Source organism: Carya illinoinensis, chromosome 2 (genome assembly GCF_018687715.1).
Source record: "Carya illinoinensis cultivar Pawnee chromosome 2, C.illinoinensisPawnee_v1, whole genome shotgun sequence".
NCBI classification, from domain to species: Eukaryota; Viridiplantae; Streptophyta; class Magnoliopsida; order Fagales; family Juglandaceae; genus Carya; species Carya illinoinensis.
In genome coordinates, this window is record NC_056753.1 from 22298998 (window position 1) to 22311472 (window position 12475).

A 12475-nucleotide genomic window follows, 5' to 3' on the forward strand; every position below is an offset into this window, starting at 1 on the left:
CCAAAAATATTATTAAGCCCAAACATTTGATTTCTCTTGATTTATTACATGACCTCATCATCCTAAATAATAAATACCCTATTGTGGATGCTAATTGGATAGGGGTATTTTTGTTATTTGACTTAAAACACATCATGTTTTATATGTGTTCCACATACAGGTCTTACACATTGTATAAGTAAAGGAATAACCAGCTTCCTCCGAGAGGCAGTGGGAAGTCGAGCTTTGGCCATGTGCTTCTAGCGGAGGGAAGTAGTAGTTAAACAATTGAATTTGGTTCAAGGAGATTTCAGATGAGAAGTTTTCATTATGTATATATAGCACTTTATAAGATCAGATATATTCAAATATAAAACAAAAAGATAGGCTTGATACAAAATTCAAATGTTTGTAAGTGACTTATCAACCATATCTTCGGGATCAGTATTTTGGATAGACTGGGACTGTTGAATTTGAATCATATGGTTAACAGCCCCTGCAAGTTGATGGTGAGGGATCAAACCATGAGCTTGTCATGTAAAAAGCAAAATTTGGATGAAGTCAAGCCTTTTGTGAAGATGTCCGAGGTTGTGAAGCAGTGGAGATGTATCGTCCAATAATGTAGCCGTTGAAAATTTTCTCCCATATGAAGTGGTAGTCGACCTCTATGTGTTTTTTTCATGCATGAAAGACAGGTTTGGAGGAAAATGGAAGTGCACCTATGTTGTTAACCCATAGACATGGAGGTGAGTGAAGAGGAAGACTTTGAAGAGCATTCACCCAGTTGAGTTCACTCACAGTGAGGGTCATGGACTTGTATTCTGCCTTAGTGTTGGATCTAGCAACCACTGGTTGTTTCTTGGCTATCCAAGAAATGAGGCAGGGACCTAAGAAGATGCAGTACCTAATAGTTGATTTGCAATTGTCAACGCTCCCTTCCTAATCTGAGTCATAAAAACCATGAAGAGCAAAAGATCCTTTGGTGTAATGGAGTCCAAATTCAAGTGTGCCCTTGAGGTAGCAGAGAACCCTCTTAGCTACTATGAGATGGATAGAAGTGGGGCAATGTAGAAATTGGCACAACTGGTTGACACTATAAGCAATGTTTGATAAAGGGGTGGGATTGAGACCCCCAACAACATAGGAAATCAAATCTTCCTCATCGACGGGTTTTCCTATAGTTGCAAGCTGGTTTGTCAAACCAATTTTTGGCAATGATTAGAGAGTCATTGCATGACTTTTTTCCTTGGTTCAAGGTTTGGAGTTGTCTTTTAAGGTGAGAAATTCTGAAACGAGAATGAGGTGCAAATCTGGTTGCCAAGGTGGTCAAAACTTGGTGAGATGTATTTTGTCCATAAATAGTAGACAAAATCTTCTCTGTGAGAGTGGCATTTATCCATGCCAAAATGAATTGATCTTTTTCTACCATAACAAGTAATCAGTGTTGGTGACAGAAGTTTGTTTACTTTCATAATTAGTGATAAACCGGGAGGGACAAGGCTTGGAACCATCCACAATACTCATCAAATCGTAGCTATGCAGCACATGAATAAATCATGTGCTACAATTGAGGTAGTTGGTTCTATCTATTCCGACAGAAACCAAGGGAGTGATGTTTGGGATTGTGAAGACACTACAAGAAAATTGGCCTAAAGTAGCGATTTTGGAACTGCTGCAAATTGAACCGTTGCAAATAATGGTTATCAGTAGCGATTACAAACACGCCGGTTTTATTTTACATTAAGCTCACGCATGGGCCTAATGTCAATATTTGCGCCGATTATTAAACTAAAAGCAACGATTTACGTCACTGCAATTAGAAAAATAATGTCTCGGTGGGGGTCCCTACTTCGAAACAACCCCGCGCGCGAAAATTAACCAAGTTTTATTTTCCCCCCTCTTCTATTTTCCTCCTTCAAAGTCCCGACTCCCACACCCAAGCCGATTTTCATTTTCATTCAACGCCATTTTCGCCTACCTACAAATCCACCCACCCGAACCATTTAATCCACTCAAAATTTGAGAGTGTGTGGTTTGGCCTTCTGCTGTTCGTATGACCCATTATCGTTCCCGAGAGAAGACGAAACCCATTTGCTCTGCCTCCATTTAGGTTAGCTTGTGACTAGGCACGGGCATTCCACCATCGTCATAGGAAAATCTCTGGGTTCAAAGCTGGGGACTCTGTTTTGTGAACCACAGGTATTTCATTGGGAAATATCCCCACTCGTTGGTTTCGAAAAAATGTGCATTTTTGGCTTGTAGAACAAATTTTTGGGATACTGATTGTGAAAGCTTGTCCGGTGTGGACGTATACTACAGAGTTTTACTGATTTTTTGGGGTTAAGGGCGAAAGGGATGCTTCCTGATTGACACTAGATTTCATTTTCCCCCTCTGAGAGTAAAATATATATATATATATATATATATATATATTTATATATGGTTGTAGGCGTCGAGTAACTTGCCCTGTATACGTCCTTAGTTGCTCTGGTTGTCTTCCTCAGCTACATTAAATTAATCAACTTCTAGTTACATCACTAATATTGACTACGATTATTTGTTGAAAATAATCCATTGGAAGCTACCCGAGGCAGGTATTGTGTATAGATAGTGGTACTTTTTTTTAATCCAAACATGTTGATGGATGATTGAATCAATGGATGTTAGTATGATTGGTTTATTTCTTTTCCAATGATTAAGTTGCCTACCATCGAAAGAAACTTGCCCAAAATCTCTGCTTATTGGGAAAATTAGTACATTAAGAGAGGATTAACTCCTAAAAAATTATGCTATTAACAATAACATTATAGGCAAGTAAGTTAACTGGTTGGGTTTCTCTCTCTCTCCTCACATGACCATGGAGATTTCTTTAGGCCCTCATAACCATCAGCAAATGCATTCTCCCTCAGCTACTCTTTCTACAGCAGTCCCGACAACCTTTTCCATCTGGAACCTCACTTGTACTATGGTATTTTCCATGGAACTGAAGGAGATGCTAGCTTGTATGCCCCTCTATCTGCAATGCCACTCAAGTCTAGTGGAATTGGTTTGGTAAATTCCAAACCAACTAATTTGTACAACTCTGATATTGATGGCTTTTCTTGTTGGTAAATCAAGTAAATTAACAATGATTTGAAGCCTTTCATAATGCAAAATCCTATGGCCACCTAGAAATTAAATGACACTACTAACCGTTCTTAAAAGTTCAATTTCTTTATATATTCTAATATTACGAAAGAACAAATTTGTTTGGATTGATTTTATGCATAGGATGTGACATGCTGTTGATTTTATGATTTTATTACTTCTGTATGAAACATTGCTATTATTAGTACATTTAACCTAATATGTTTTTATAATTATATCCTTGTTTAACTAATAATAAATATTATGATGGAGTATTACCATGAAAAATGTGAACTGAACAAGGATGAAAATTCTTAAATGTTTATCCCAATAACATATTAGATCAACTTCATTATGATCTTACTTCATCAAAAGACAGATTGTATGCTTCTTTTCACTACTACAGTCTTTTGGTGTCTTCGATTGGGTTATGAGTGTAATGGATCAAATTGACAATTTGATTCCAATGTATCCAATATATATTAGAAGAGTCATATTTATTTATTGGTCGTTAATGTTGTTTTGATGGAGATTCTATTTAATTGGTGATTCATATCATATTTATTTATTTTAAAGCTTATTGAATTTGATTCATATCATGTTTTGCGTTATCTTAATAATTGAAGTTTGAATGATTAATCATTAGGTGATCTCAAAATGCATATCATGGTGTAAATACTTTTAACCAAATGATAGAATAAAAGAACTAATAGTTTTGAATTCCAAAACTGCTTAATGATTAAACATTTAAGTCTCAATTATAATGCCACTAAAAGGTCATAAAACGATTTAGATGTGCTTGTTGGTGGTGCATTCCTAATTTCCATTCTCCATTTTGCACCCCTCGATTGAGTCTACCAAGTCACTTAGACTTCTTCCTTGTAATTGCCCCGAGGTAACTAACAATACGCTGAGCAGTTGTACTTATTTGGGACTGTGGATTTTGGCCAATTGGAACATATAATTGGATTGAAAAGGTTTTTGAATTAGTCCAACTTGAGCCAGTATGCTAATGTGGTTTTGGAAATGTCGATATTTATGCTACCCTCAAGATATTTATTATTATGAACTTTCTTGAATTTAATCTTCATTCATCCATTTCGTTAGGCATGCTCAAAGGACTTTAATCTTCATTGCTTGCATGCTGCATTTTCTTCCTCATACAAGAGCCAAGGTGCCTAATGGAGACTTTGATTCCGGAACTTTGAAAAGTAGGACATTTAATTGAAGCACTAGACTTGGAGCCTTTTTCAATTAGTCACACAAATTCCATTTGTATTCATTTATTTGGCAACAGAAGATTGATATTTATATTATAATTTTTTAGGTGATATAGTTCCCACACGATACTTGTTAATGAGACTGTTGTCCATGACAAATCACTATTCTCATCAAGTGTGGAACTGAAATTATTCCAGGCCCTGATAGAGAAGGTCAGTATCTATTCAAATTGGTAAAAGTAGTTCAATACGATTGATCTTGTCGATGAGAAAGTACAATGTATAACTCTCTGCTACTCATTACTTATTTAAAGTGTTGTTCCTTTGGGCCCTATAAATATTGGTTGTGTTATAATGCATGTGAATGAAAAATTCCCTAGTTTAAAGAAGTGTATGAGCCTATTATATACATCTGAAAAGTCGATAGGTCTGTGAGCGTATTGTTGCAGGAGGGATTATCTGTCTTTGTTGGAAACATATTTTGTACTGTAATTTTTATAATGTGGTTCAATATATCTAATGTGTTGTGCCCGGATACATATACAAATTATTTTATGTTTTCTCGTACCTCTAGGGTTTCTTGGCTACAGATTCAAGTTAATACCTAGCCTAGAAATCTGCAAGAAAATCTTGTGGCTTTGACTATAATTATTTAGTGTTTTGCTTACCTTTAAATTTTCCCTTGAGGGTTGTTAATTCTTATATGTAGCCATGCTGATGACTTAGATCTCTCGGTTTGGTTTCACCAAATTTCTGTTGATGTTGAGCATGCAAAATCTGAGATTTGCTTAAATATATGGCATGATGTTGTTACTGTTGCTCCTTTTTTCATAACTTGTGGTCTGTAACTTACTTTACTTATTATGGAATTTTTTAGTAGCTGCCATCCTTATGGCTTTTTTTATTTTCTATCTAAAGATTCCTGTAAAAGTTGTTAGTTGTTATTTTCAGCAATGGGTGCTTCTCAGAGTGATTAAGGAGATCTCAAGAGAAACATTGAAGTGTATTCTATCCCAAGTGTTCAGCAGTTGTACAATTTGTTGGAAGAAACCACTTTCTCACAATATTGCAGAGGTAGGCATACGAGCTTTGGGTTATATGGATAAGATGTTTTATCTAGCAAATGTGCATTGGAGTTATTATAAATGTTCTTGGTGGAATAGCATCCTTTTTGTTGTTTACTCTCTTTATGCATTTGTTGGTGGAATAGCATCCATTTGTGGAGAGAATCAAGAACAATGACATTCTACAAGGACTTTAATTGTAATTAAAAAACAAAGTTGATCTGGGTTAATTACTGTTTATAAATTGAAGAACTTCTCACTTCTTAGTAAAAAACATGAAGTGTGTGTTTGGTTTGATATATGTTTATATAGTAGCATTTAGGGAAATCTCCCTCACCGATATTTTCCTAGGGTCTAGAGTTCTCACACAGGATGGAGGGAATTGGGAAAGCAAAATATAATATACTTTATTACAGTTTGTTTTAACCAATGACATATAAGTATTGTAGTACCCGTTTATTTGAGGTAGTACTTGTTTATAGAGTATAGTTTAAATTTAGTACACGTGTATGCTGAGCAGTATCTGTTTGGTAAAAGTTGGAAGTCTCATCTTTGGTCTCACTTTCCCTCCAAACAAGTAGCTAGATCGAGTTCAGGGGCTTTTGCCTTTCGGAGCTTTTTGCTAAAAAAGAAAATGAAAGGATAGCCTAACATTTAACTAAATTCAGTCCAATGAGTATACAATGCCATTGAGAGCAAGGGGATTACTTCATTGCTTCAGTAGCTTGGTTGGTTGGTCATGGCTTCCAATCCAAGAGGTATTGTGATCTTTGGAAGCTATGAGTACCGTAGGAATTTCGATGAGTTAATTGGTGATAACAGTTCTGAAGCCACTATAGAAACTGTATGATAAAAATTGAGAAATATTTGAAGAAAGTAATTATCAGACACTTGTAGATGTTGTAATGGAGCCTAACAGAAAATTAGTAAACTGAACTAATATGGGATTGAAAGATCAACAATTAATTGCATTACATGTAAAACTCTGATAATTATGAAAAGAAGGCTCTCAAGAGTTCAAGTCATGGAACCTTCATGGAGCAATATTGTACCATGTTTAACCAAGGGCAGAAGTGTGTCTAGTTGCCAAATGACCCAGCACTCATTTCCCACAAAGGGAAGGACCCTTTTTCAGATGTAGTCTATAGAAATGTCACTCTCCTCTTGGGTAACCTAATTTATAATTATCAGCATGAATAATGCAGATAATGCAGATAATTATAATGGGAATAAGTCTCATTTCAAGTGGATTACATAAGAATGTTTTGTCTGATCCAGAATTAATTGTTATTAGTGTTCTTTGTTTTGCTTTGAATTGATGCAATGAGCTACTTAGACCGTGTCTATGATAGAGGCAGGGCATACAATCCTGTATGTTGTATGTAAGAGAGGTTGACATGTAGGATGCCACCTGTCAACCTCTCCTTCTTGTGCCATTCCATCTCAACATTTTGTATTATATTGTTATCATCTATATTGACCACCTAGACATCATCAACTTCACCAATATCATTCTAGTTAGCTAGATTGACTATCTAGCTATCAACCTCCCTGTTCAACACCACTACCCATTTCCAATCACACCTTGCACATTCTCATGCAACCGGGGTCAGAAATTAGTTAAATTAGAAAATTTAACTTAAACCCAGTTTTAGTTGACACTGCTAGAGATCCATTCCAGTTACTTGTCATCACAAGTAACTCATTTTTGCTAATAACTTTAATGGAAAAAACTGAGCCCAGCAAGGACCCCCCCAAAACCATTTCTTAATTCTGATAATAGGGGAAGATTATGCTATTGAAAAGGTTTCCAAGTGAAGATGAGAGGTCTATTAACTTTTTCTGTATCTTTTTGCCCAAATGAAATTAAAAACTTACAAATATGTTTTGTCTGTTTTAATCTTCCCCTGCCTTTTCGCTCTGCTGCTATATGTGTTTTTAAGCAAAGGAAAACTCATAACTAATTATACCCCTTCCATGAATCTCTTACAAGTGTGATAATGACCTGGACAGAAAACTGATTTGTTGTGCACTTTTTACACCTTAGGGTCTCCCCATTAATCCATCCGAGTTTACCACCATAACTTAAGAAGAGGTTCAGCACTGTGAAGAAGTACAATACTTGATCCTAACATCTCATAACACTAAATGGCTGAACAGAAATTGTCTAAGCAACTCATTTTCAGTGAACTCAGCACCCTAACTTCTTCAAGGGCTTTAATTAAAAACTTTGGATTAGTCTTTTTTTTTCATTAAGCATGTAATTTTATTAAGTCACCAATCACCAGGGAGCAAATTTCTGCATCATTCCTCCAGTGAAGAAGTATAATTTTTTTCCTAAACTGATTCATTTTCAGTGATTGTATGAAGCTGTACAATGATTGTTACATATATATGGTAGATACCATCCTTGAAGTTTCAGTTTCTCTAGGCATTAAGCTTTTTTTCTGTGTTGCATTCAAGGAATTATGTTGATTGTATTCTATTTCCCCCAGTTATCTCTATTTTTATACCAACTTTCCTTAGGATCATGTCAATTTAGTTAACATGAGTTACAGTTGATCTGCTTTGAAAATTGCTCCAACCTTGAATGTTTATGTTACCTGCCGTACCTACGTTAGCAAGCAAAAACTGGATTTTCCTTAACCATCATGTTTGAAATTAATGGCCTTGCTAGAACGACCCATATCTCTTTTATATGAACATGAGGAAAATTAAGAATAAACAATGCATTTCTAGGACTACATCATGGAAGATGGGATCTTCTTTACAAGATTGTAGTGGCCACCATAATCCAAAGTAGATACCATTCTTCTTTATTCAGTAACTTTGCATCAATTGACAAACAGTTCTTATTAGATAAAAACTGATGCATTCTATCATTTTTCAGCAAGATACACTCGATTTAACGTGTAAAATTTATGATAAAAAGAGGTTATAATTCCCAGATATGTAAAGAAAAGAACCTGGCCTCCATGAAAAAGTCATGGAGGCCAAAGCAGCAATGACTTTTTTTATTTGTATCGTACACCATTAATCAGTAGTAACTCTATTGAAACACACACATCAATAAATTTCAGATAATACAAGGATTCTTACTTTTTACGTAATTATACGTAGCAAGATTCAACAACCATGAGAAAACATAGTGCCAGAGAAACCTTCCCATCAACAACCTGCAATCATAGAACCTACCTAGTAGAACTTTTGTCTGTATCTCGCAGCCATTTGGTACACCAAATGGGCACTTTTGTTGGTTGAGATGCATTCGGAAAATATATATAAAATTCAAATATCTTGCTGCACATTACATCATCATGATTCAGCACCACCATCATGCAATCACAGCCCATGAATAGTCAAAACATTTCACTGGCTGATTCTTTATTAGTTTGGGGAGATGCAAACATGACCCTTGCCAAATATTAATTATAAATGGGAAATTACCATTTATAATTAATTGACATTTGAAAACAAACCAAGTTTGAAATATTCTATAAGCATCAGCTATCCAATAGAAGGTATTATGAGTGCTCCAAATGGGTACTACCATCTCAACTGTAATACATCATATTAAGCATTGAAGTCTGTGGTATTTTCCCCTTGTGTAAGCTTCATCGTGCTCCACATGCCTGTTACTTCTTCGCCCTACCTTGTGTTTATTATAACTTCAATATCAAAACCACTCATGCAGTTTTCTTTTTATTAGATGGACAAAAGTTGGATGAGTTTGGGTGATAGACTTCTATCACCTGCTTACGCTGAAGGGGTTAATAGTTTCCTTAGAATGGCACGAACTCATTCCATGGGAAGTGATCGCATTCAGTGTCCGTGCCGTATATGCTGTAATAACCTCTTCTTGCCTATATTTGAGGTGGAGTCGCATTTGTTCATAAAAGAGATAGATCCAACTTACACTCACTGGATATTTCATGGGGAGGAGGAAACACTCCCCATCATTGACAATGATGTTGATCCCGGAGTTGAAAGTGGAGACGTGTACATTGATGACATGGACCGTATATTCGATGACATATGGGCAGCCACATTCGGAGATGCTCGTGAAGACAACACAACGTCACCAGCTCACTCAGCAATACCACAATCCTCCCCATCCACTACTTTCGACCAACAATTAGAGGATGCCCAACGTCCTCTTTTTGACGGCTGCACAAAATTCTCAAAGCTCTTCTTCATAGTGAAGTTGTTATACATTAAAACACTTGGTGGGTGGTCAATCAAGTCTTTTGATATGCTTCTAAGCCTTTTGCCATCAGCCTTTCATAATGCTGAATTGCCACAATCATATGAGGAGGCAAGGACATTGTAGTGCGGTTTGGGTTTCACGTACCACAAAATTCATGCATGCCCTAATAACTGCATCTTATTTTGGAAGGAAAATGTTAATCTTAATGAGTGCCCTATCTGTAAGGCTTCACAATGGATGCCAAATACACACGGCTCACGAGTAATCCCTCAAAAAGTGCTTCGACATTTTCCTTTGAAGCCAAGATTGCAGCGTCTCTTTGTGTCAAGCAAGATAGCAGGTGACATGAGATGGCATAAGGAGCAGCGGGTCACCGATGAGACTAGTATGAGACATCCTGCTGACTCTGAAGCCTGGAAGACATTTGATCAAGCTAACCCCATATTTGCTAGGGATGCTTGCAATGTTAGGCTCGGTTTGGCAAGCGATGGATTTAATCCCTTCAACAATCTGGCTAAACCTTATAGCATTTGGCCAGTGATTCTTGTCCCGTATAACGTACCACTGTGGTTATGCATGAAAGACATGTTCTTCATGACATCCCTCATTATCCCTGGCCCAAAATCACCAGGGAATGACATTGATGTTTATTTACAACCGTTAATTGATGAGTTACTTGAACTTTGGGAACATGGGGTACCTACATTTGATGCATCTACTAAGGAAATGTTCATGTTACATGCTGCCTTATTGTGGACGATCAACGACTTTCCCGCATATGGAAATCTATCTGGGTGGTCAACAAAAGAGAAACTGGCATGTCCGTCTTGCAATGAAAGTACAGATTCCAATTGGCTGAAATATGGCAGAAAACATTGTTATATAGGACATCGACGTCTTGCAATGAAAGTACAGATTCCAATTGGCTGAAATATGGCAGAAAACATTGTTATATAGGACATCGACGTCTCTTACCGACAGATCACATGTGACGAACGAGAAAAGCCTTATTCAACGGTAAAGAAGATCTTCGTATGCCACCAACTATGGTTGAAGGAGCGGATCTTTTAACTCAATTACAAATGTTTGGAGATATTCACTTTGGAAAATCTCGTAGGAAGAGAAAATGCACTGCGGAAGAGTTGAACTGGACAAAGAAAAGCATCTTTTTCAAACTACCTTATTGGTCAACTTTGCGGCTTAGACATAATCTAGATGTTATGCATATTGAGAAGAATATTTCCGAGAACATATTGGGCACTCTTATGAACGCTCCCGGCAAGACAAAAGATAACGCTAATTCCCGACGTGACTTAGAGATCTTGGGCTTCATAAAGGAATTGCATTTGAAACGTGAAGGTGAACGTGTTATAATGCCACATGCATCATACACATTACATGGAGATGAAAGGAATAAATTCTATGAGTGGCTTGCTGAGGTTAAATTTCCAGATGGGTTCGCTGCCAATATCACGCATTGTGTATCTATACGTGATTCCAAAATCTCTGGGCTAAAAAGCCATGACCATCATGTTTTTTTGCAAACACTACTTCCTGTTGCTGTGGGGGGGTTCTTAAAGAGGGATCTTGCATTGGCTTTGACTGAACTTAGTAGTTTCTTCAAAGAGTTGTGCCCGAACATTAGATGTGAATCGCCTATCAAAGCTTCAAGTTGATATTGTCACCATTCTATGCAAACTGGAGATGATATTCCCTCCATCTTTTTTCAATGTTATGGTCCACCTAGCTGTACACTTACCCTGTGAGGCCATTCTCGGAGGTCCAGTTCAATATCGAATGGATGTACCCATTTGAAAGGTATCTAGGCAAATTCAAGCGGTATGTTAAGAATAAAGCACGTCCAGAAGGTTCAATAGTGGAAGCTTGGGTTCACATCGAGTGTTTGACATTTTGCTCCATGAATCTCCAAGATGTTGAGACGAAGTTTAATCGAGCAGATCGCAACATTGATAGTGTAGAAGAGGAGACTATAGATGGGTTCAAAATTTTCAACCAGAAACTTCATCCGTTGGGTATGGCTAATAATGTGCAATTAGAAGTTGAACTCCATACAGCAGCCATTTGGTACATGCTAAACAACTGTATTGAGATTGGACCGTATTTAGAGTAAGCAATCATTACTTCCTTCGTGCTTTCTCCAAACAACCTACTACCATTCGATTTATAAAATTACGTCACTGACAATTTCTTATTTGCCATCATTTTCTTCCTCAACAAATGCAGGGAACACTACGACAAATGCAGGGTGTCAAACCCAAATTTTGTAGATCGCATGCACTAAACTGAGTTTCCAATTTGGTTCAAGCAACGTGTAAGTTAGCTTGCTAGTTATCTACTTTGTGTAATTATACTCGACCCTGATATGACAATATCATTGACACTATAAGTTCATGATAACCATCCCGATATTCATGTAGGTTCTAGACCAGCGTAACAACAATCCATTTGATGTGTCTCAAGATTTGTATGCGTTAGCTTGCGGTCCTGATCATTGGGTTGCATTATATGCTGCCTATATTATAAATGGTAAACTGTTCCATACGAAGTCTCATGAAATTCACCGGCGTTCACAAAATTCTGGGGTATTGGTAACTGGTGATGAAGCTACTGATAATGTAGACTTCTATGGTGTTATCAATGATGTTGTGGAGCTACACTACATGGAAGGTCGTAGAGTGTACTTGTTCAGTTGTGATTGGTTTGATGTTAGTGATAAGAAACGGGAGGGTACGAGTAGACGATCATTTAACTAGTGTCAATATGAATAGGACGTGGTATAAGGATGAACCATATGTGTTGGCATGCCAGGCTTCCCAGTGTTTTTACATTAGGGATATAAGGGCGAAAGGGAACTGGTA

At 37.0% G+C, this 12475-nt stretch overlaps 1 protein-coding gene across 1 annotated transcript; it reads left to right on the forward strand.

Annotated features, from left to right (window-relative positions):
- Positions 1 to 9098: 9098 nt before the first annotated feature.
- Positions 9099 to 10526, forward strand: LOC122301793. The gene is made up of 3 exons (XM_043113172.1): positions 9099 to 9704; positions 9786 to 10071; positions 10228 to 10526. Exons 1-3 carry the CDS (start codon positions 9099 to 9101, stop codon positions 10524 to 10526), a joined length of 1191 nt encoding a protein of 396 aa, XP_042969106.1.
- Positions 10527 to 12475: the final 1949 nt, after the last annotated feature.